Here is a 27,160-nt window from a genome sequence, read left to right on the forward strand (position 1 = left end):
TAAACCCTTTTCCTAAAGTTTGCTAATATGATTGTGTGTCTCAATCTAAACTGGAAGAAAATTATATTTATATAAGCTTTATTGCTTCTACATGTTCAACTTCACCTCAGTCTCTTGCCTATCATTTTTCACCAAGGGGGACCCACCTACTACCATCCAGGAGACACAGGATGTGCTTTAGGGAGTGACCACCACCATCATCTTTATGCAACTCTCTCTCCATTGCACAAGTCCTAGGGAGGTATGGTTCAAGAGACGGCCTGCAATCAATTCCATTTTTAAGTTTTTATGTCTGAGCGTCATCCATGTTGCATTCTTTTTTAACAGTCTGTGACAAGAACAGATGAATTTCAATTGGTCTTTCTTATTTGACGCAACTAACTGATCCATTTTAACCAATGTAAAACATATATGTCAATCGGTTTTACATCCATTAAAAATGGAACCATTGATTTCTATTGGATCACAGTGTCAGTGAAAACAGGCAAAGTCAGAGTATGTCAGTTTTCGACAGTCATGAAAAATGGTCAGTCAAAAAAACGGACATATGAAAAGACACATTGAAATCAATGTGTTCTGAAACTAACATTGTGACAGATATTGCAAAAATGGCCATCAGACGGATGCTTTTCTCAGTCATGTGAATAAGGCCTAGTACTACTCCGATTCTCCTCACACTTCCCCTGGGTTACTGCATCACTAGCAAATCCCTTTAACAAAATTAGCTGTATGAGATTGAGCAAGGCATCATTTTTTAAACTGTTAAATTCTTTGTAAGAATTTCTGAGTAATATGTCCAGGAGCCAGGGTTCTCATCTGGCCACTGTCTCAGACCCATTGTATGGATCTTTCCATACTCAGGTGGCACAGCCCCAGTGTATGGAAAGATCATACACTGCAGCTAGTCTTCCCCTTTAACCCAGTTGGTGTGGCACAAAGCCAGTATCTTCAGAGAGTGGGGGGATTTATCTGCTGAGCCTTAAGGGTTTTTGAAGTGCATTAATTGACAGCGCCACCTACATTCTATACTACAGGGAGTCAGTCATTTTGGTTGGCTAGGGAAAGCAACATTGAGGGCATTGTATCCAATCCCTGTCAATATCTCCCACAAATATATGGTGTGTTGGAGGAGAAGCTGGTTGTGGGAATATACTAACCAGATGAGTAACCGACTGCTGTTTATTTTATTGGAGACAGTCTCCTGATTTTTCATTGTTTTAATCAGAATAATAAAAGTGAAGTTTTATCCTTTTTTTGTACTATTTTGGTCACCCAAATGAAGTGGTGTCATCTCTGTGATATAGCGGGACTCCAGCACTCTGCCTGTCACCTTCTCACAAAGCCCACAGGGCAGCTTTGCAAAACTGTCTAACGCTGGGTTCACACCAGTGTTCGGGTCTCCGTATCAGGTTTCCGAGTGAGGCCGTGAGCGCTTTATGCTCTCCGTGGCGAAACCGTTTTTTTTAAACCGGACACAAAGTTCTGCATGTCCGACTCTTTGTCCGGTTAAAAAAAAAAAAACGATTTCGCCGCAGAGAGCATAAAACGCTCACCGGCGCTCACGGCCAGACAATTTTTAAATCCATTCAAATGAATAGGTTTGAAACATGACTGCAGGTTTCCGTCTCCTGACCAGTTTCATGCAGGAAACGGAAACCTGCAGAACGGACACCCCGGGCGTAGATGTGAACGAGGCGTACAAGGGAAAAAAAAAAAAAACAGAAAAGAAGTTTTTTCTTGCCCTTCTTGCCCATAGCAACCAATCACAACTAAGCTTAAATTTTTCAAGGTTGCTATTAGAAATTAAAGCTGTACTGTGATTGGCTGCTATAGGTATCAAAGACTTCCTTACTTTAGACACCTCTGAATAGAAGTAGCCATATATCCTTTGTGTATTTCTCAATCACACTACGTAGAATGAACCACGCCATAATAAATTCACTTGCACTTTTTACATATCCATCCTCATTACACACAGATGTGCAATACATTGAACACGTTTCAGCTAAATCAAGATCTTAATTTTGAGACCTACATAGCATATAAAATATCAGCTTCGATCACTATCAACAAATCCTTCTTCATATACCTACTCGTGAGGTTTTAGGAGCCACAGTGTCAGAAGATGTATATCTCAGCACCACCTTGGTGTCCATGGCAACAGTGTACTGTAGACACTATGCAAATTTAGATTTTTTTGTTACATATACAACAGAAAGCAAAGTAAAGGCAAGAGTTAAATAGAGTTTTACTTTATGTCAGAAATAATGTCATTTCTTTAAACAATATATATTTCTACTATTCAGATATGCTGGGAAAGGTTTTAAGAAGGTTTTGTGTTCCAAGACCAGATTAATGACATCAATAAGCTTTGGAACAGTTCGCTTCCCATTAAAAGATGCATCTCTTATAATTCACTTCACTTGCAGACAATATTACTTTTCTTAAGACTATTTCCATACATTTGAAATCATATACAAATAATACTAATACTAAACAATTGCTCCAGGGTGAAAATAAAAAAACACTGCTTGTATATAGAAGACCAAAACATAACGCTGAAAGAAGCCGAAAAACTCAAAATATAAAGCTATGGAGATCAAAGTGAATAGAACGTGGTATTTCAAAGCCAGAATTGTGCCCATAGTGGTTGGAGCTCAGTACCATAAAAATAGGATTAAAAAATAAAATCTTCAAGAGCTTCCAGGACATCACAGTGCTTGAAAGGTGCAGAAGATTGCACTTATGGGCACTGTACATACCCATAGAAACATATTAGGTCAAGGTCCTATGCCTCTGTTCGTCACATGGCACACCTTGAAGTCATCGGAAGAAGACATAGGTTATAAAATAATGATTATAAGGTTTAGAAACAATGATCCAAGTATTTTTTTAGAAGGCTATGAACTGTAAATTCAGCACTCAAACTGAGATGTAGTTTAGTAAAATATTACTTACCAAGTACAAAATTGTTTGTCTGTATCAGCTACTAACTGCATCTTTGTAAAAAAAAAAAAAACCACCATTTTCAAGAAAATAAATCAATATTATAGATGTATTGTGAGAAGGTGACAGGCAAAGTGCTCTAAAGTTGCAGGCGGCTCCCGCGCGGAGAGGCCACATGAGCCGTCCTATTCCTGTGACAGCCAGAAGCCTGATGAAGGCCCCCATGCCTGTCATAAGAATATTACTATTGTAGCTGGTCTATGGGACTTGCAATCAAATGATTACAGGTTTAGGCCCCCTAGGGGATAACTAATAAAGTAGAAAACTTAAATAAAAAAAAGTTTAAAAAAAAACATACTAAAAAATAAAAGTTCTAAATCACCCCATTTCCCTAGAATACATATAACAGTAGAAAATTACTGAGAAACACGTACACATTAGGCATCCCTGAGTCTGAAAATGCTTAATCTACAAACTTCTAAAATATTTTTCCCATACGATAAACATTGTAGCAGGAAAGAAAATAAAAAATGCCGAATGGCCGTTTTTTTTTCGCTGTTTTACTTCTGATTTGAATAAAAAGTGATCAAAGCAATACACATTCCCCAGAAAGTTATAACTAAAAAGTACACCTGACCCTGCAAAAGAAGACTCCCTAAGCATCCTCGTACAGCTTCAGGGTCATCGGTCAACGTGGCCTTGCAAAACTACAACTCCCATATATTAAATATTTTAGCATTTTTTTGCTTCAAAATTTTTTCCCCCATTTTCCTCCTCTAAAACCTAGGTGCGTCTTCTAGTCCGAAAAATACGGTAACTGCTGATTCTACACTACACTGCTATTTTGAACTCTTTATGTACTGCTAGGTTTGTAGATAAGAGGCTAGCAGTGAACAGAATGAAGCAATAAATCAATGCATTATCTGGAAGAAGAAACCTACTCTCCACCGCCCCAGCCTCCTTAGAGCTTTATGTGTGAGGCTGAAGACAGAGACAAATAAAATGTAAACGAGCAGTCAGACTGAAGATAGGGAGCAGGAGAACAGGTTAATAAGTGAAGTAAACAGCTCTCCTTAATAACAAATATTACAAGTTTCTTATTTTTATCTGTATTATTCATTTATGAAAAGTTGTGTAGAACTGGAGGTACACCTTAAATTAAACCCAGTTTAAAGAGGACCTTTCACCTCCTGAGGCATATGTAGTGTAATACACCGCTAGAAAGCCGACAGTGTAATGAATTCAGTGCACTACCGGCTTTCTGTTCTGTGCCCCCGGTGAAGAGCTATTGGTGCCAGTACCGTAACTCTTCACTGTCAGAAGGGCGTTTCTGACACTCAATCAGGAACACCCTTCCTCACAGCACCGTCTATAGCGCTGTACTGAGAGAGGGAGTGTTCCTTACTGCCCCGCCATGACGCTGAGCGGTGAGGACCCCCCCCCCAGTACTCACCGCTTTCATAATACAGTGCAATAGACTCTGCTGTGAGGAAGGGCGTTCCTTACTGACTAGCAGAAAGTGACTTCTGACAGTGGAGAGCTATGGTACTGGCACCAATACCTCTTCACCGGGCGCACAAACGGGAAAACCGATAGTGCGCTGAATTCAGCACACTGTACACTTTCTAGCGGTGTATTACACTGCATGTGCCCCAGGAGGTGAAAGGTTCTTCTTAAGATTCCACTTAGCCGTTAAATGTGCAATCGATTGCACGTACATTGTGAAAATATTCTTTGGACACATCACACAACTGAAGAACATCTCCTTCCCATTATCCCAAACTGCACTTAATTTCTGCAAGTCCCCCATGCACTCTAGTATGCATTAGCCAAATTCTCTTGGGCATAAAAAATTCAAAACACCTCTGATTCCTAAGTAAGACATTGGGCGCCAGAAGATTGTAATAGAGAGCAACTTTATTGCGGGTTACAAACACCAAAAAATTCAGGAACTGTCAGTTAGATGCGATAGTGAAACCTTGAGCCTTTCTAAATATTGTCTTCAGGATGTCCTAAGGTTCTGCTTCTTTAAACTTTGCAGTACTAACAATTTACTTGTTCTTCTTTAGCTTTTGCCAGATAACCAGAGTAATATTTAAAAGTATGCAGAGAATTCTTAACACACAGAGTGTCTACAAATGTAACACAGCACAACTTAAGAAACTTTATTTCTGAAGCAGAAAAATATTCTCTGCATGTAGCAACACATTTTAAAGCTTTCTAAACAGTTATATGGGGATCTAGAAAAAGAAATCTGGTTGCAGATTTTGATTTGGTTTGTGGAGTGGATTGAGTAGAAGATAGAAGTTTAGGGAACTTCCTATATACTGTATCTCCCATTCCTTTTTCAGAAATCACATCAAAATCTACAAAAACAAAAAATCCTTAGCCTTATGATACATTTGGCTATCTGTTCTTATGATCTGTTGGAAAACCAGAGAAATAAAAAAAAAAAAAAAAAACTGACGCATTCTATGATGGATATGAATAAAGCCCAAGAGAGTTCTTTGACTGTAATGTGTTTTTTTGAGTGTCCGTCAGGTGTCTTTTTTGGGAGTTTTTTTTTTTTTTGTGTGAAATTGGGCTTGCAGCACTTTTTTCATCTAGCAATGATTGGATCTGCATCAGAATCTCCATAGTCTGCAACAGCTTACACACTGGTATTTACCTATGAAAGACAAAGCCACATGATGGCTGGAAGTAAGTCACACGTACAGTTAGCCTTACACTGTATTAGTTAGAGCTCAGACGAGCAGTTTTATTTTGCCTCTTTGCTGGGCTATTTTTTTTGGTTTTGTCTCTGACTCCCCGATTGGGAGAGGTGCCGCACTATAGGATCCGGTGATTACCATAGACGTTTTTCTGCATCTCTGATGTTGTAGGTAGAAAACACCTGGTGGGCGTTCCTAGGCTTTTCCTTATGCCTGTGTCATTGAAGGTATGGCGCCCAGTAATCGGTTACACCACACAGTCATGTGGTTTGTTGGGGGCATGGCTAAGTCTGTTTAAAACTAGACAGCCGGCTCTGGCACCGAGGCTTCTCATTACAGCCGGACGGGCTGTACACATCAAACGCTCATTACTCTAACAGCCAGTGGTGTATAATCTAGTACACCCTGGTTTTATTCCACTGTATAGCCTCTGATGAGCTGGTGCCTGCCAGCAGAAATACATCAGGTGGGGCATGTGGAGTGTGTATTTTTCACCTAGCTTCTTCTGGGTGCAATGTGTGTATGTTGGCAATTCTAGATAGAAATGGGGTGTAATGTAGGCCCTCCAATTAGTTGAGTCGGTCCTTTACTGACTGTACTAGTTATGAAGAGTGTGTTTGTGCCACAAGTATGCAATTAATGGCGATCTTGTTTTGGCCACAATAGATCCAATTTTGGACTTGCACGAATACTGCGCATATTTAGCGCTCAGTGCAAAGATTGGTGTGGTTACATTAATGAAACACTAGCCACATTGCAAATAACATTCACTTCTTCATGGTTGAAAATATCTAGGATTTCCTAGCCCCCGTTGTAACTACCTAGCCCATATGTTTTTAGGGGTAGTGGTTGTTCGCTTTTAGAATACCAATAAAAGTTATATTTTAGTGTACCAATATGAGTTTTTGTTAGAGTATTATTTAGGTACACATACCCAGCATTATTATACTTGTGTTGAGTTTGTTTTGGCTTTTTGCCAGAAGTTAAAGGGGTATTCCCACCTCACATACTCATCAGTCTTTACTGCTGTAAAATCTTCTTTCTTCCTGGTTTCTTGCATCATTTGGTGGGTGGGGTTTCACATACAACCTGCCGTTTAGCTCCGCCCCCAAATTCACGTGTAGCTCCGCCCACCCATATTGGACTATGAAGTACAGGCAGCAGCAACTCCATTCTGTGTTACATACAGAGACTGCCTGCCTCTGCCATAATGAACACAATTGAATTAGCTAGCCTGATAACTGGGAGAACAGAAGAAATGAAAGCAGCTCCTCTCCCCTATCTGATAGCAGGAAGGTCACGTGGTGTAGACACAGGAATAGCTAGATACACAGGCTCGCTCCCCTGCACTTAGCCCCTCCTCCCTCCCCCCTGAGAGCAGGCAGATACATCACTTGACTCATGAGCAGCTAAGTCAGGGCTGTGGCCACAAAAAAATTGAATAAATTAAGATAGTGGACAAACAAAGCAGTTTTGCTGAAGCAGTGTATTTAGGAAAAGTCTTAAATCCACATTAACAAGCAGTATAGATAGGATCCTTGTGATGAGACAACCCCTTTAAGGCTGCATTTTTTTTGCTTATTTTTATACCTGATGTGAAGGTTTATTTATTTTGTCCCTTTTTTTTCTACATAAACCTGTTTGCTCCACATTTTGTGTCCCTGTCTCTGACTGGTTGGGTCATACCTCGCTACCTTCCCCACAGTATTTAAATATCCCTGATATTTCCGTCAAACATGTTGGAGACTCAATTTTCCTTGGTGGCAAATGAGCAGTGTCATTCTGGAGTCTGTCTCAGACAATCCATTATGACAATGACAGCCAGGAGCCTATTGAAGATTATCAAGCTTGTTTGGTATAGGTTACAGGCTGCTCTAGGTAGCCTGTAATAGAAGCACCATAATTTTACAATGCATTGCAATGCATAGTAATTGTAATGCACTGTATTAGTGATCAGTCCCCCTGTGGGTTCAAGACCCCTAGGCCATTCTTCTCTTCTTCATACACAAGACCACCGCAAAATGGCCGACGGAACAGCCAACTGCGCATGCTCAGTTAACATTTTACAGTGGTCTCTCTGTTCATGCAGCCATTTTGTGGTGGTCTTGTGTATGAAGAGGAGGAAAATGGCCGATAGAGCAGAAGATAGAGGTGGCGATGGAATGGATGACAATGCTGTGCTCTGACTACGTGGGGAACACCCCTTGTGCTTTCTGAACACAATTACCATAATGAAGAAAAGAAGAAAAATTTAAAAACTGTGGTGTGCATCTTCAAAATAAAGGTAAGATATCAATAGCCTTTCTAAAGGCTATTCCTACGTGCTTTTAATTTAAAACATGTTTTTTAAATGATAGAATCCCTTTAATGGGAAATTCCCAGAAACAGAAGTCATCATCTATCCACATGACTGGTGTAAGTGTCTGATTACAAGTATGGGTGTACAGTGTTCCCCGTTTTTCATCGAACAATGGCTATACATGCTCCATTCAAAGTTTATAGGACAGTCGAAGAAAGCAAAGCATTGTTCTTGATTATCTCTATCAGTCTCAGATTAGAATGGAGCAGTACTGTAGTGGGTAACCGGTCACTTGTAGGTAGGTAAGTTGTGACTCAGGGAAAAGCCTTTCATCTTACTATAATTTTTATAGACACAAATAAATATTGGACTATGACTAAGGTCATATTTACCTGAAACGCATAAGCTACTATATATTCCACCTACCAAATATTGAAATTTTGGTATGATGTAATAAAGGAATTTGAGGTAAACTGAGTGCGGTCTTCACCTACACAATAACAAAAATACAGAGCCAACTGGAAGAGAATAATGAAAAAAAGCTAAATCTACGTCAGCTCAGAAGCATTACACATAGCAATGCCTCAGACTGGAGGCGAAAGGAACAGGTTCTTAAGGAGAATTTTAAAAATGCAGTGCTGTCCCAAAGCTGAGCAAATCTGGCCAATGAAAATTAGTGGATGCACTGCATCTCTCTGCAGTGAAGGGAAGCACAGAGGCAAGCTGTCATTCTGCAAAAGCAGCCCTAACAAGCAACACTGCTGCTCCTCTCAAAAAGACAGGCGCTCACTCGCGTCTCCTGAGAGCTGCAGCCTTCAGTATGTTAAATGACTTTCATCATGTATTTTCAGATGCTTATTGATTTCACAGTGGGAAGACTGAGCGAGCGACTGACCGCAGCAGCCTGGGAGCAGCAGTATATGCTCTGCACGTTAGCAATATGCTGAGACAATGGCTCGACACCACAACATCTTTTCATTAAGGTCATTTTCTGGAGAGATATGTAGCACCTGGCTTCCTGTGTACTCTGCCTACAAGTGAACAAGATGAGGCAACTGCAACTGAAGGAGGCTCACAAAGGATCTGTAATCTTTAGCACAGGTAAGAGCTGCCTGTCCACTTTTCGCATGGCACAGAGTTTAGCTTTGACACTATGCAGCATAATGTTTCTTTCTAATAGAAATTGGAGGACAGTACCAATACTTTTGGTTAATGAGGGTGTCTGCACTTATTTGCTTGACAAAATTGGATAGGTAGAGATCTGGGTCTAGGCTTATATTCTAACAGAATCAAATGGCATATATTGAAAAAGTCCCCTCACAGACATGAGACAACAGACACAAAGCTGTGGTACTTGCATCCTAACGCTCGTCTGTATGAGGCGGCTCGATTTTTGCTGCTAGTATTATCATTTGCATTCCCTGCAATTATTCCATATATTTACATAGCCATGACATGAACAGAACAGACATGAAAGAACTTATTTGCATCGCATCCAAGGTGATAATCAAAAGGGAAAAAAAAAAAACCATCAAAACAAATGAATACACAAATGCATCAGTGAAAGGGCTACATTGAAGTTCGTGACATTATTACAGTTCTGCTGTAAGATAGAAGACTGTGAACATATATAGTCTCAGATGGCCGCCAATTTATAGAGGAGACATCAGCAAACAGGTACATGGAAACCGTATAATGTGTAGTTTACATGATATCAGTGTATGAAATTCAATATGCATAATCCTATTTTTCTACATTCGTACCTGTCTATCTATGCTAACACATTTACATTCCATAACATTACAACCAGAGAACGCTGTCCCACAAAGGATCCATTAGTTACACACCGCCCCACATAGATACAACCGAGCAGTAGCAATATATAACTATGTTTTGTTTTCTTCTGAAGGCTAAATAGATAGTCCTACAACAGAAAAAAATGAAAAGTGAATGAAGTGGTATTATAGCCCCAAAAGTACAGTATGGACTTTACATTTAATGTATGATTCCAGAAGACCCAAAGGGATTAACAAAGACCAAGGCTAGAACTTTTATGCACCCAATACAACAAGAAGAGTTTGCCACCATCCAGACTCATTCTTTGCAGGTGTGTCTGCATGAAAACAATATGGTGAGCAACTCACATAATGTAAAATCATTATGGTAGATACTAAAATCAGGAAAGAGTTAACTAAAAAATATGGATCTATTAGGGAAAGTGATGCTCCTGGCTTGTATTTAATAATACCTAAGCCTAAGCACACACTCCATGTTACCAGTTTCATGAGTGTTTCCAGAGAAGCTAGATTTTTGAGAGAGACATTTTAACACTACAGCTGAAGTTAGGACTATCTAAGGGATAGGTGATAATTGTGAGATCGGGGGGTGTGTGTGTGTGTGGGGGGGGTCACGAGAACAGGGGTCCTACATCACATATGGGCGCTGTTGCTCCAATTACTGTCTATGCTCTCAACTATCTTTCTCAGTCCCATAGAATTGGAATGGGATAAGTGTGCCTACCTGACCATTGCTACATTTAAATGGGGGACACAAGACCCCCATTCTCTTGATCCCTCCCCTCAGTAATTACCAATCTCATGGATCTGTGATCGTGGTACAATCTCTTTAAGAACAAGGCAGTAGATTTATACCTGCAGTCTATGACTGTGCTACATTACACATTATATAGTTTTATATCAACAAGGATACCTTCAGTAGTGGTGGAAACATAATATTTCTACTCGTGTTACATATTAGCTCCGAAAAAGACCAGACACTCAACATCTTGTAAAGAAAGTTTCAGCAACACATCTGTGATCACAGGGTGAAAAACATGAACAGCAGCCTGGATAACTAAACATCAGTCAGTTGATATCCATTTGGCGAGCTTCAGTACATCTCTAAATAGATTCCACCCCTGCTGAAAAACAGTGCTGCTGAACATCTCTACAGCCAACTGAGAGTATGACAATGACATCATGTTTCAATCTCTAAAAAGATGCTTTGATGATATAAAGGCCCTTATGGCAGAAGGAAGCAGGTAGGTGTTTAACAGCATGAAGCCAAGCTCTGCCACACATCTTACTGCCTTGAAGAAAGCTGTATGCGGCCCACCACACAACTGCACATTACATACAGAGACAAGAGATGAATTTACTTCATTAACTCTCCTTCTCACAATATGTTCTCTCCAGTCACAGGAAATGTAATGCCTGTGACACAGGACTGATGCTTTATCTTTGGCCAGCGTGAGATCTGGCAGCACTCACATTTTCCATTTTCTGCAGTCACTCTCTGTTAGTTACACATATAAAAGAGAAGGAAAAACGGTTTTCCGTGACAGAACATAAACCGCTAACTCACGTAACGCTCAGGTTTCATTTATTTAAAAAACGACAGAGAAGAAGAGCAATTGAGTAACTTACTTCATATTTGTAAACCATATTATGTATCACATGTTAAGAAAGTGTCAGGATAAGTATAAAAGGTAAATAAAACCAAAACCCTAACTGTTTGTATCCTGAAATATTACCGTGTTACCCGAGATAAATCTGATCCCTCCCCCCCAGGTTCTGCAGAATTTCACTTGTAAGCTGTAGTTGGAAGAGACCTGACATTATAAAAGCACAAAACCAGATCACTAAAATGTAAACAGAGCAGACATCCACAACACAATGCATATCCACAGCACAGGTCTATCTACACTGACGCTACACCTATAATGTCTCCATGTATCACAGGGAAGAAATGGATGGGTCATTGCTGAAGTGAAACAAAATGTACTTACATATTGTACAGCCCTGATGGGAAAGTCAACAAAAAAACCCTTAAAGTGCCACCATGTATTATTTAAACTAATAGGAACCTTCGGTATTTCTTGAAAGCATCAGTCACCACTAGTAAGAAAAATGTAACAATATTGCTGAAAAATATTTAGCAACATTAAACTTGGAAGAACTTTCAGCTGGTTGCTATAGCAACTACAGCACAGACTAAAGCACATTTGCATAAATTAAAGGACTTGCAAAGACTGTAAATCAGTGGGAGCTAAATAAAGAGCATATATATATATAAATATACACAGTGATCCCACAACTTACAATGGCCTAAGAACACTAGATTTTACCATACAATGATTTATACTATGAAACCACTAAACATACAACGCCACAAACATGGACCATCAGTGGCACATAGGACTGGCTGGAGGACCTAACCAATCAGCATAGGCAGGTCATTGACAATACATCTGTAGGGTCTCTCCTCTCTACAGTACAGTATAATGCTCTCTACCTGTCCTAGGACGGCTCCATTAGACACCAGCTAAAAGAAGCTCTATTTCATTTATCTGGGCCCCTGTCCTCTGCAAAGAAGGCCTTTTTTTCAAATATACATTATTCACCATGTTATTACTTCTTACATATTACAAAATTAGGAAAAAAATTACAAACCAATCAGCATAGGCAGGTCATTGATAACACATCTGTATGGTCTCTACAGTACAGTATATTGCTTTCTACCTGTCCTAGGACGGCTCCATTAGACACCAGCTAAAGGGAGCTCCATTTCATTTACCTGGGCCCTTGTAATTATTTCTTACATATTACAAAATTAGGAAAAAAAATTACAAACCAATCAATCAGAAAGAACTTAAACAATTGTCTATCCCCCATTCCCTCTTAACAATCCCCTAGGAGCCAACAATGGTAGTCACAATCCTGGCAATAGATTATAACTTGGTCAGGACAGTTGAATTGATAATAGATGATGATATCAAAGAGATCACTCCCAAAATGCTAATCAGCAGGTCAAGTGGAAGTGAGAAAAAAAATTTCTATTAATGCTGTTATTTCTTCACAATACTTTATCGATTTTGGACAGTGTCGCATGAATTGGACCCAATCAGCCCTGGGGCCCATGCACTTATATGACTGTCTCAAACCAATATTTTTAAGATGATTAGTGGAGCACTGGAGTCTATGAATGACAAAAGTGTGAAAGAAAACCATTGGAACTCATCAATTTACATCCTCAATGTCAGATTCAAGGGGCGTAATATGTGGGGTGCAGCGATAGCTACAGAGCCCCATAAAACGTAAAATGTACTAAAAATGGCCACCATTACAGATTTTACATTGGGGCTCAGGATCCTCTTTCAGATTCCCATTGTCTACAGGGCTTAAGGCCCACAGTACCCAGAAAGTGATTTAGAAGTATTTTTATACCACTAAAAAATAATCATCCTCCAGCCAAATGGGAGCGTTAGTAACAACTACACAGACGTTGATCTACGGCTTCCAGTAATTCTTTGACTTTTTCATGTAATGGCTTGCATTATCTGTATTAGTTGTCTTGATTTATTTATTTTTTTTCAGTTTTAATTTATATTATTCTGGGTTGACATTTGATGACTTGAAAAACAATAACTATGGTAGTTTTCCATAGAGTTATGCTCTGGAGTTACAATAATTGTAATTTACAATTTTGACTACTACTATAACTACAGCATACATGTGAACTATTCTTCAACCTGCGTTAAAATGGAGACATCATGGACTTCATCTAAAATATATATTTATATATATATATATATATATATATATATATATATATATATATATACACACAATATATATATATATATATATATATATATATATATATGTTATATATATAATAGTATATATATTGTATAATAATAATTATACAATTATAATAATATATATGGAATATATACATATATACAATGCATATACCCTATTCCAGTAAATTGTCTGGCATTCCTCACTAATTTGTGGCTGCTATCATTCATAATCAGGGTCCTACTGCTTGGGTATGCCAGGAAAATTGTAAATCAATGTGTATTAGAAAATTTTATGACCTATTCTTTAAAGGGGTTGTCCAGGCTAAAGTTTTTATTTTGTAATTAGGCCGGGGGAGGTGAAAAAAAAAAACAAAAAACAACAACACACACTAACCTGTTCCGGGTGCACCTTAGCATGGCCCTGCAGCTCCATAGTTTTTTTCTGGTGGAAGTCCCCACCGCCAATGACCACTGAAGCCAAATCAGCAGCCTCAGTAACGGAAACGGGATGTCACTGTGACATCCCTGGGTCCCCCTTCCTTAGACCGCTGGTTGGCCTCAGCAGTCACGTGACTACTGAGGCGAATCAGTGGCCTCAGCAGAAGGGACCAAGGAAGTCACAGCTGGCAAGGAATTCCGCAAAAGACAACAGCCAAGCAGCAGGACCAAACCGCACTGTGTAGCACCAGAGAGATAGTATTTTTTTTTTTACCTCCTCTACCTCCCCAAGCCTAATTAAAGAATAAAAATTTTAACCTGGACAAACTCTTTAAATTAATAAATAATAATATAAAGCGGGAACACCCCCCCCCCCCAGGAGTAAAAAGAAAACTAAATAATAATTTAAAGAGAACTAAATGTGATATTTTTTGCCTTTTTATAGGACTCATGCCACCTAATTCAAAAGGATGTTTTTCGCCTTCATCCTGGAAACCAACATGCAGTCTGAAGCCAATATAACAGTCCGCGATGAGATTAGAGACGTCAGCAGCAACATGTACAGACCGCTGTCATACCCGCTTAGCTTCCAAATCTCACTCACTTGTTTCCTCATGCTGGAAATTGTTCTGGGCCTTGGGAGCAACCTCACAGTGTTGGTTCTTTACTGCATGAAGTCCAATCTTATCAATTCTGTCAGCAACATTATTACTATGAACCTCCATGTTCTTGATGTGATAATATGTGTAGGATGTATTCCACTAACTATTGTAATCCTATTACTGCCACTGGAGAACAATAGTGCACTCATTTGCTGCTTCCATGAAGCATGCGTTTCATTTGCCAGTGTTTCCACCGCTGTTAACGTTTTTGCGATTACTCTGGATCGTTACGACATTTCTGTCAAACCCGCCAACCGTATCCTGACCATGGGCCGCGCCGTTATATTGATGACATCAACATGGATAGTGTCTTTCTTTTCTTTTTTGATTCCTTTTATTGAGGTCAGCTTTTTCAGCTTTCAAAGCGAAAACAAGTGGGAGAATAAAACACTGTTGTGTGTGAGCACAAATGAATATCATACTGAACTCGGGATGTATTACCACCTTCTAGTTCAGATTCCCATTTTCTTTTTCACAATAGTTGTGATGTTGATCACATACAGCAAAATTCTTCAAGCCCTCAACATTCGAATTGGCACAAGGTTTTCAACAGGTCAAAAAAAGAAAATACGAAAGAAAAAAACTATTTCTATGGCTACACAGCATGAGACAACAGATATATCGCAAAGCAGTGGAGGACGAAACGTAGTACTTGGTGTCAGGACTTCTGTATCTGTTATTATTGCCCTACGCCGAGCAGTAAAGAGGCACAGGGAGAGACGCGAAAGGCAAAAGAGAGTCTTCAAGATGTCACTACTAATCATTTCAACCTTTTTGTTTTGTTGGACACCTATTTCCTTATTAAATACAACAATTTTATGTCTTGGCCCAAGTGACCTTTTGGTTAAACTCAGACTGTGCTTTTTAGTCATGGCTTATGGAACCACCATCTTCCACCCTTTGCTGTACGCATTCACAAGACAAAAATTCCAAAAAGTTTTAAAGAGCAAAATGAAAAAACGGGTGGTTTCAATTGTGGAGGCCGATCCTATGCCTAACAATGCAGTGATCCACAACTCATGGATAGAACCCAAAAGGAGTAAACAATTAACAACTGATGACAATGAAGCAAGACAAAAATGTTTAGCACCTCAGGTTGTCACTGACTAGGTTAACGTCTCTCTCTCTTTTTTTTTTTTTTTTTTTACTGAAAAACAGGTAGGAATATGAAAAGAAATCCTACAGCCTACATTTTTTATTTATTTTTACATGGATTACACTGTATATTTTCAGTAAATTGTACCTGGACTAGGTGTTCAGTTTCCTCACTACCTATAGTTCATTGGGCATGGCAGTCTGTTCAAGTATTGTGTATACTTTGTCAGTATTTTGTTCACAAAAAGACATTTATGAGTATCAGATTTTTTTAAGAAAAAAAGAAAATTATACAACAAATTTATCTTTTAAACAGTATGCCTTTTGCAGGAAAAAAAAAATCATTTTGGATTAGCGACACAAATGTTTTGCAGAACAAATGTTTTTGGCAGATAAAAGCAATCTGACTCCTAGAATTTACCCAGTTCTGTTTGTAGCATTTCTAAAATTGCAAAATTATGTATTAAATATTAATGTATAATTAAAGCATACGGTAGACTATAATTCCGACAAATGTTCTCAGCGCTTGTCAGGAACCCTTTATTAACAAGTCAGAGGTTTCCACTTTCAAAAAATGTAATCAATAAGGAAAATTAGAAATCTTGGAAATGAGAATTTGGCATTAGCTTACAGAAAGCTCATTACACACAGATACAGATAGCCTGACTACAGACAACCCATCCATAACTAGTCAGGACACAAATAAATGCCAATGGATGTGAGAACAGATAACGTTGCTGAAATACTTTTTATTTTAACGTGCAACAGGTTTCTAATGCAAACACATGCACACTCACTGAAGAAACAGGACAAGCACTCTGCTGGTTACAAGACATTGCTGGTTATTTCACTGATCTCAGGGCTTCAGCTCGATGACAGTAACAATAACTTGTATAAGCACCAGACAGCAGTGGAAACATGAGAACATAGCTAAATACACACATTTGTTATGTAACACACTTAGCCATTTCAGATGCAGAAACCATTGTACATTGTGTAGTCTATACAGCCTTATTTGAGTGCCCTTAAAAGACTGACTGGAGAACCTGGCTAATGTACCGTAATATTTTATAAATGCACCGACTGCTTATTGTCTATTCAGCTACAACCCAATTCCAAAAATCAAAATGCAATAATTTGGAAATCTATAACCATATTTTATTAAGAATAGACTATACTGTAGAGCAAATACAAGAAAGTGAAAGTTAGCTATTTTTCCCTTTCATTTCATTTGAAAAAATTAAATTGATGACATTGCCTTCCATTCACATTCATTTCAATGGTTATTTTGAAGTGCACCCTGTCTGAAGATGGGGTAGCTGAAAAACTTGCCCTAGCCTCCCACTGAAATGAATGGAAGGCAGATTAAGGCATTTTTTAAAGCAGATTTTGAAGCAGAAAACTCCTCAAAATCTGCTCTAAAAATTCTGTGTGAATACACCCTTAGAGAACCCATTTCTGTTCAAAAGCCACATCAATCCATGTTTTTTGCTCTTAATATCTGGGGGAGGCCAGTCAATTGTGTTAATATCTAGAGAAAGGAGAAGCCATGTGAAAGCAATCATTTTCAACTATATCAAATGTACTATTGAAATGCACAAGGTAAATAGAGTGTTAATTGTCATAATTAACTGGTTCTATTATTTTTTGAGGCTTTGTTCACGCTTGAGTTCACATTCTAGAAGATCTCTTAAGTCAGTAAGTCAGTGGGGGTACCATTATTATTATTTATTTCAGGTAATCATTAATTCCATGGTGCTGCACATTTGAAGGTTTACATACAATACACAAAACAAGTACAATACCAACAATAACCAACTGGAAAGGTGGGATAGAGGGCCCTGTCTGCAAGGGCTTATAATCTATGAAGGAAAGGGGATACAGACAGTAAATGAGGGTTGAAGATGTTCAGATGGTGGTGTGGTGGCAGTAGAGTTATTGAGGGTTGTAGACCTTCCATACTAATAAACCATCATACACTAGTAAAAGTATGACCAGATTCTTTATCCCAAAAAAATGGATGGCTCAACAGCCAATGCAAGACATTTCACCATAATTTCCATCTGTTCTGTCATGGGTCACTCTATATTCCTCTATATTTTCAAAGAACTTGGTAAAAAGCACAGATTACACAGTCTTGTCTGTATTAGTTCACTGAACGTAACAGGCACTTGCTGATCAAATTTGCGTAACTGCGTGAATTGTTTCAACAGAACTGGGTTGCAAATGAAGAAATAACCAATGATGGTATAATTGAGAAAGTATGACGTGTTGACTAAAGTCAAGACACATAGCAGTATAAGCCACTATGTAGCGTAACAAGAAATACCACGAAACAATACATTGACAACTCTCACAGAATACCATCTGTTCCTACATATACTGATAAGGGAGAGATCTGCCTCTACTTAGATCAATTATACAGCCCAATATAAAACCTTACCAGACCGCTTTGTAGCTTATTCATATATTGGCCCAATATACTGTACATTCTGTGTGAGGAAATAAAACACCTGGGGTTAAATATTACATGAATTCAGTCTAGACAATTCTGTAAAGTAATGTTACTAGTTATGTAAACAGAACCTGTCATCAGGCTTTTGCTACCTAAACCATTTGCAGCATAGATGATGGGCTCCATGATTACAAAGAAATCGGTTTTAAGTTGAACACTACATTGTTTCCAGTAACCATTCTCTAAAATGAGCTGGACATAGAGGGCTCCAAGCATAGGGAGGTAAATATTGATAACAGAAACAAAGCCATGCTTCCCTTCACTCAGGGCAAAGATTCAGTTTGTTAGCCTGGCCCTACAATACGACAGATTGGGTTTTTTTGCACCCATGCACTTCCAATTACCACGTACTACACACCTGACTGGAGGTACCCTATAAATCCTCAAATACCCCAGATCTGAACATCATCAGTGATCAGTGGATGCCAAAAAGAGGAGGCAAAAACATCTATTGCTAGAAGTCCGATGAATGTAAGCCATATCTGTTGGAGGAACACCCCAGGGAATAGATGTTGCCGGTTTCCAGATTTTGGGAAGAAATATAAGAGCGCTTGAAGAATCACAGAAACAGACATACACTCAGGTGTTGTATTCAAAGTGATCTAATTTAATGTCGGGAAACAGGTAGTTTATACAATACAAAGAAAAGACAAAGAAAAGGTTGTACTATTCTAATTAGTATAACATGATTGGTTGTAGAGTTATAAAATAAGCCTGACACATGACTATTGGATGAGGCCTAATGTAACCTGCATCTCATTATAGCTTTCCAGAGCAGGATAAGCTTTCTCACTGAACAAAGGAGGATACAAAATGCTTAACATGTGAGCCGACATCCTCCACACTATGTTCAGATGTATATATCATGGAAAGAGAGATAGAGAGACATGCTGGGTGCCAGAATACTCCCAAACTGAAGCCTTCAAGATAAACAATAACCTACAGAAAGTCTGTGCCTATATCCCCTCACACTCCGAGTGACTATTTCATAGTATATGTGTTAGAATACAAAATGGATGACATATACAAAATGGAGTTTATAGAACAAAATGGAGTATATAGAGATATGACATGACTATACTTGCCCCTCACATATCCATATGCTGAGAATATCTGATTACTCTTTACAAATATTTATAGTAAGTGACTAATGCAGGCAATAATGTAATACAGTAACATTCATGATATAGTAAGATAAAGAGGAGTCTCTGCCTTAGTACAGTATTTATTCACCAAATCTATACATTATTATTATTATTATTATTACCAGTCAACACCACAAAACATTGTCCACAACCAAATGAATTCTCACTGAGCTGCCGAAGAAGATGACAGCATGCACAAAGGGCACATACTTGAGTAAAGTATCAATCATCTTAAAGTGGGAGAAAATCCACATCATAAAAGTTAATCTGTAACCGCACCATTAGACTGTGATATAATTTATACATCTTATTACTCGTCGTCTCCATTACACAGGGAATTATCATTCAATGTGTGCAGCATTCAAAACACATTTAGAGCATACTAGATTTCTATGCCAAAAAACATTATTTCCAATATAATATGAATGCAAAACCTCATAATCCACACCAGCACCTGCTGTCTATGGCCGACAAGAGATTGCTACACTTTCATTTGACTTTAGAGCTGCGTTTATTGAAGTAAAAGTTGCAAATATTTCCATCATGGCCTATGGGGGTATGACTCTTTGCACACTATGAACGCTTTGTACTCTCTTTTTAAATATATGTTTGCTATTATGTTCAGAGATTTCACTAAAGGGTTTTTTTGTTGTCAGTCATCCTCCTCTGCTTGCCAGCAATATTCAGAATATCGTGTCTACAGAACATGTCTAGATTGTTGTTTTCCGGTTATACTGGGAGTTTACTTCGTCCAATAAGTCAAGCACTACAGTGTTAACTATACAGCAACTACTCTTTATTATTACAAGATACAAATGTCACAGAAGTCAGTGTACAATACATTGTATCCTTGATGTGTCAACTTCCTCTAAGGGCCGATTCACACAGCTCCATTTGTGGTCTGTGTGATGTTCGAGTACACATTGGCATATACAAGAAATGTTCACAGACCCATAATGGTGTATGGTGCTATGCGTACTACCGCATGCACAACTTTACTCCATGTTGCAGAAAAGACAGGCTTGAAGATCAGCCTCTTGATCCAGTAATAGGAGGAATGTATTAAGACTGGTGCTCTATAAGCAAGTTTTAAAGAAGTCCCCAGTTGGTGCAATGCACCCGTTGAATTCTCAGTCTCCGATATAGATTCTAGCATAGATTTCAGGTATAACTTAAGCAAGTAATATATTTGTTGGTCTGGGGCATCCACAGTCTGGTCTGCTTTACTGTCTGACCTACTCTGTCCGTTTTTGTAAAAAAGGAGACGGAACAATATGGTGCATCTTCGGCACAAGAAAGGGCCATGTACCAAAAATGCACCACATTTACACCCATGTATGCTTGAAAACTGGTGGAGATGGGTTAGCAAATTGCCCCCAAAGTTATATAGGTTTATATGAACATGGCCTACATGTCATTTCTGAAACATAAAAACTGTTGCTCTGTCATGTTCTAAAGTCAGGAAAACTTCGCTCCTTTTTAAGTTCAGCAAACGTTTACAGTAAATCGGATCACTTCATGTATGTATATGTCTAGAATCAAATGTGAAGATTACAACTTGAGGCTTTTCTGCAGATCTCTGAAACAGGCTCTATAGCATATGCTTTGATCAAAGGTTGCCTCAGCCCTAAATCTTGTGCCATTATGGGTTTTAAGAAGACCTGTTGTATGTTGAATTCAGTTTTCTCGGGCATCCTAAGTCATACACACAGGTTGCTCAAATTAAAAGACTGATTTAAAATAAAGTATTATTTGCACAGGGACGCCAATAAACAGAGAAAAAGAAGAAAAGCATGAGATAAAAATACAGCCAAAACAGAGTTAAGCCTATGGTAAATATGATAGAACTTTCTTCATCTTCTTCCACTGAATACACAACCCACATAAAAGTCATAAGCATCTTATTGACCGTTCCTCTTTATTTGCTTCATCACGGGGCTCAATTTCAATATTCAGCTTTTATTTTAAGCTGAGGTACTAGTAGATAACAGCTTGCAGCTCCATCTGTAGCTGCAATTACGCATTATAAAGCCATTAGTACTTATGTATGCAAAACCACAATGATTTGGAATGTGGCATACTTACAGAGAGCTCTATTATTTCATGATAATAAGACTGATGAAGCCTATTTTTAATCTTTCGCAGATGGATAAAATTAAACAAAATCAGCACTATATGTTACACACACACACATTATATATATATGCACACACAGTATTTTAAGGGAGTCTGTCAACAGGAAAATCGGTATCAAACCAATGACAGTACCTTGTAGAGCCGTTTCTATAATTTCCAAAGATGTCTTTCTTTTTCTGCTTTGTAGCTGTATTTTCGTGAAAATCAACACTCTATGTTACACCAGTCACAAATGCAACAATATTGGCCGCTAAAATACACGGAGGCTCATTTATCCTGAGGAAGTGTCAAGACAGAGTGGTTTGCTCTTGGAATCTAGAAAGGGCAGCAAGAGAAATTCTCCCCAACCCTCAATGAGATGCTCCAACATGGGGAGTGGGGTACTGTATACGAACTAACCCCTGAATAACTCAATAAACTCAACGTTCTTAGATAAAATACATCAGAAAACAATGTTTAAACATTAGCCAGAATATGCAAATTTGTAATAATATATTTCATATCATATGAAATTTATTTAAATAGTGTTCTAAAGTTAACAAAATTCCCAGGGTGACCTCAACATCAGACTTGGTAACCTTATATCTATGGTGATGCAAATGAGAACACAGGACAACTCCACATAGGGCTGATGAGTGGAAGTCGCCGTTTTCTGATGCAGTGGTATACGTGTATGACTGTTCATACTTTGCATGTGCATCTAATAGCACTAAGAATTACTTCTATGCATTGTAGGCATGTGATAAGTATTCATCCTGAAGTTAACTAGAAGATTTTTGAAATACAGCACAGATACTCCGCCAAGAATTAGTTGGACTGCACATCTAATGACTAAAACTCCATCTGGGGACAAGCATATGATAAATGATGTAACCAATTTCCCTAAGCATTATGCTTTTCATGACACATTGAAGCAATATAAAATAGCTTATACAGTAATAGAGAATCTCTCATGATATGAAGTTTTGTAGTTGTAAATACACCAAAGAATACTTGTTAAACCAGCTTATATCAAATTTGTTGAACTGAGCCACAAGACTGAGGTCACAGCAGAAATGTTGTGTTTTGGATGCTGCGTAAAAGCTTTCATAATAGATGTAGTGCTTTACAGTCCCTGCAAAGTGGTTGAGATTTACCGTATTTTTCGGACTATAAGATGCACTTTTTTTCCCCCAAATTTCGGAGGAAAATGAGGGTGCGTCTTATAGTCTGAATGTGGGTTTGCAGCATGGCCGCGCTACTGCCACCGCTGGTTTTCTTCAGCGGCAGGAGTGTGACAATACTGCAGGCCCCGGCAGCTAAGACACTCCCCGGCATCCGCCGGTCTATTACAGCAGATGCCGGGGAGTGTCTTAGCTGCCGGGGCCTGCGGATTGCCACGTTCCTGCCGCTGAAGAAAACCAGCAGTGGCATGCTGTAAATCCGCTCCTCCTAACTGACTGCCGCAGGTCCCGACAGTCAGTTAGCCCCCCCCCCCTCCACCGGCCACATACCTTCAGTGTGCAGGCCGGCTCCTGCACGGCGAGGCCGCAGGAGCCGACCTGTTCCGATGACAGCCGGGAGCCTAATGAAGGCTCCCAGGCCTGTCATAGATATATATTACTATCGCGGCTGGTCTATGACACTCCGCGATAGTAATGTATAGAATCTCCCATAGACGGCAATACACTTGTATTGCCGTCTATGGGACTTGCAATCAAATGATTGCAGGTTCAAGCCCCCTAGGCGGGGAATATTAAAATAGTAAAAAAATAAAAAAAAACCACTTAAAAAAAATATAATAAAAAATAAAATAAATAAAAGTTCACCTCCTTTCCCTAGAATACATATAAAAGTATAACATTACTGTGAAACATATACATTAGGTATCCCTGTGTCTGAAAGTGCCCGATCTACACCTGGCCCCACAAAAAAAACGCCCTATACATCCCCGTACAGCTGCAGGGTCACCTGTCAATGTGGCCTTGCAGCTGTTCCAAAACTACAACTCCCATATTAAATATTTTACCATTTTTTGCCTGAAATTTTTTTTTCCCCTATTTTTCTCCTCTAAAAATCTCAACGACATGTTGCTGAAAAAAATCTACAGAAACAGACTTGTGGTGGGACTTTAAAAACTGAAAATGGAATTTATGCCACAGATTTCACTCTTTTAGGTTGAGGTCCTACATTGTGGAAACAAAGATTTTTTTCGCCAATATATACTCTTAGGGCTAGCTCACACGGAGTTGAATGAACTTCCAGTGCACTGGCATCCTGTTGCGGTATTCCGCGATGGATTAGGCCCAAATGAATGGACCGAAGTCTCATGCTGCCTGATTCAACCGTGGAATTCGCAGCAAGATACGGCAGTTCACTTCTTTTTTCCAGTACTAGCTAGTGGAAAAAAGAAGCAAGCGGCTCCCATTGAAGTCAATGGGAGCCATTTTTGGCAACAGATCTTGAGGCGGATTCCCCCCATGTCTACTAGCCCTTAGGCTAAGGCCCCACATTGCGGAAACGCAGCTTTTTTTGTTGCAGATTATGTTGTGGGTTTTTGAGCCAAAGCCAGTAGTGGATTGAGAAGATGGGCGAAGTATAAATACATTATATAGATATATATATATATATATATATATATATATATATATATATATATATATCACATTCCTCTTGTAGCCATTCTTGGCTTTGGCTCAAAAAACCACAACAAAATCTGCAACCAAAAAAGCTGCGTTTCTGCAACATGGGGCCTTAGCCTTAAAGAGTTTTTGTATAAATCATCCCAATGAAGAAATGCAACAAATGTTTCCCCAACTAATATCAGTGAAGGGCCCCCATTACTGTCTAATGACCAACTGCACATACACAATATATAAGCTGAGATACAGAAATAGTCAAATGGTTCTATTCTTGCATAACATAACTACAAACTTTGCGAAATAAACAGCTTAGACATTTATAGAACGAAACATAATTTCTTACTAAATGCACAAGAACTACACTGATACAGTTGTTTGCTTGTTTATTACAAGAATGATTTCTGGATTATTAAATAACTGACTTTATATGCAGATTAGTGCAAATTGTACTGAGCCAACCAAGCAGAAAACCAATTCCTTGTTAGGTGCAAAGAGGATGCGGGTGTTACAAAGGCTGCTAAATTGTGGGGGAATTAGCTAAGACTTCTCAAGACATTTGGAAGTGTTAAATAGAGTGGAAAAAATAGGTTTCAATAATAACAAAAAAAAAAAAAAAAAAAAAACGTAATGCCTTCACAAAACCTTTAAATATCTCTTCTCATATATATATATATATATATATATATATATATATATATATATATATATAAAGGAGTTTCTGTCTGTCTGTTCCTCATGCACGACCAAACAACTGGCACACAGTTACATCAGAAGTTCGGGCAGGTTTTAGACCAGGTCTCAGCTCTCTAGGACATACCGTTCCTGAGATAAAGTATTCACAGAAAATTACCTGCATTAGCTAATAGAAGCCTGCAAGTCTTTCTCTCATGTTCCAACTGCCATACACATGGTCACATGTCCTGTATTAGCCAATAGAAGCTCGCAGGCGCTTACTCTCCACATGCACACAGCTTTACTCCAGGTTTCCATAACAACCCAGCCATTTGTCTTTACTGCTGAAGGTCAGCTTTAAAATGTGCTGGGCGAAGTGGATGACACTGTTACACAAGGTCACATAAACACAGTTTTACTCCAGGCTTCTATAGCAACCAATTGCAGGTTTTTCACTGATATCCAAACTGAGATACACATGATCACATGACATTTATGGCCCAATGGATACCCGCAGGTTCGTTAGTCTTGACATACAAACAGCTTTACACAAGGTTTCCATAGCAACCGAGCTATTTATGACCTGTATTAGTCAATAGCAGATCGCAGGTCCTTAAATATTCAGTCTTATGCCGTGTATCAGCCAATATAACTTCACATTTCATTTACCAGGTTTCCATAACAACACAGCCATAAATAGCTTATACCTATACTGGACTGCCATACTGGATGTCAGCATTCTTATGAATTGAAAATTATTTAAATTACACACAAATGTCATACAAAAAAGACCAATGCCAACTCTTATGGGGCCAGTACACAAACAAAAAATGAAAAATATACCCATGCAAAGTTGTATATAAAAAGACAGAAACACAGCTTATGCCAAGTTCACATTAGTGTTAGTTCTCTGTTGTTCTGGTCCATCAGAGGGTTAGAACAATGGGTTACATAGTGGTTACATATGGAGCCCAGCAGACCCCATTGACTGTCATAGGGTCCATTGGGTATCTGTTGTTTAAAAACTAAGAGCAGCAGACAAAAAAAAGTTGTGCGTGCAGGACTCTTTTGTTGACCGATTTCAGATGGACATTGTAATGGAGTGTCCTACATGAAGATAGCTATAAAGAAGTTATACAGTATTATAGAAACATAGCCACTTTGTTCCAAAAATAATGCCACTCCATAGGCTGTGTGTGGTAATGTGGTTTAGCACCATCTGCTTAAGGGAACTGAATCGTAATAGCTGAAAAAGTATATGGTCATGGTAGACACAGTTTTTTCCCAAACCTTGTCAAATCATATCACATTCTGAAAGAAATATATTAAACAAGCCATGATCGATCTGTCCCAATAATTTACACTTTTGGCGAAAGAGAATGACGATACTAACAATAACTCACCAATTTCATATCATTGATCAGACACTCGGGTTACAATAGTAATCCAGAATAGCTACTACACAGTGGAAAGAGCAGTCTGATTCCAGTTCCATACACTGTATCCCTCCTGGGCCACTCCTGATTCTGAGCATTGAAGTAGACCTCACATTTCCTGGTCATGTAAGCTGGGTTGTGTCCAAAAAATCTTTTTCAATATATATTAAAAAAAAAAAAAACTGAAAAATGCAGGAAGCCTATGGTGCACTAGCATCTATAAAAACATAAACCTAGTCATAAACCAGTAGCATAAAGCTAGTCATAAACCTAAAGTATATCCGTCACTAGAGAACATTTAGAGCATCCATTATCAAAATTTCTGGTGACAACTGCATGTCTCCCCATAAAATCCTCAGGTCTTAAAAAAGATTGTGTGGAAACGAGGGAGAAAAAAAAACTAAACTCACATGGAATGTAATTATATGGCATCTCTTTCTGTCTAGATACATTTACCTTATACAAAGGTTGTGCAGTCAGAAACAGCCTACTCTGACCGCCTGTGAGATTCAGAAACAACAATCAATATACAGCAAATCAATCATGTGGGGAAGGGTCAGTGGCTTTGCCCTCTGAGAAGACATACCGAGCTAAAACATTAGCTGTATGTTGTCCTGACGATAGGTCATTAGAAATTAAACTTGGAAACCACCTAATGACAGATCGTTTAATAAGAGATCTTGGGGTCTGACACCCAGAACACCCATCGATCAGCTGTTTTCACACACAAAGAATGGAACTGTAAGGAGAAAGCTGTGTTCTCTGTGTAGTGACCAGACCATGTTACTGCAGGTCAGCTCACTTTAATGGAAGCTAAGCTGCAGTTGCTCAGTTCAGCCACTACACAGAGAACGGAGCTATCTGCTTCATGCTCAATCCGAGGTGTAACAGTTCAGCTGA

General features: G+C 38.7%; 2 protein-coding genes across 2 annotated transcripts in view; one reads left to right on the forward strand and one right to left on the reverse strand.

Moving 5' to 3' along the window:
- Positions 1-27,160, reverse strand: part of COG5 (component of oligomeric golgi complex 5) — a 192,878-nt gene that overhangs the window by 143,506 nt on the left and 22,212 nt on the right. The gene's annotated exons all lie outside the window — the stretch shown is intronic.
- On the forward strand, positions 8,678-16,592 carry GPR22 (G protein-coupled receptor 22). The gene is made up of 2 exons (XM_075274060.1): positions 8,678-9,057; positions 14,424-16,592. Exon 2 carries the CDS (start codon positions 14,449-14,451, stop codon positions 15,748-15,750), a length of 1,302 nt encoding a protein of 433 aa, XP_075130161.1. The 5' UTR covers positions 8,678-9,057; positions 14,424-14,448; the 3' UTR covers positions 15,751-16,592.

This window comes from Leptodactylus fuscus, chromosome 5, assembly GCF_031893055.1.
Source record: "Leptodactylus fuscus isolate aLepFus1 chromosome 5, aLepFus1.hap2, whole genome shotgun sequence".
Lineage (NCBI taxonomy): Eukaryota > Metazoa > Chordata > Amphibia > Anura > Leptodactylidae > Leptodactylus > Leptodactylus fuscus.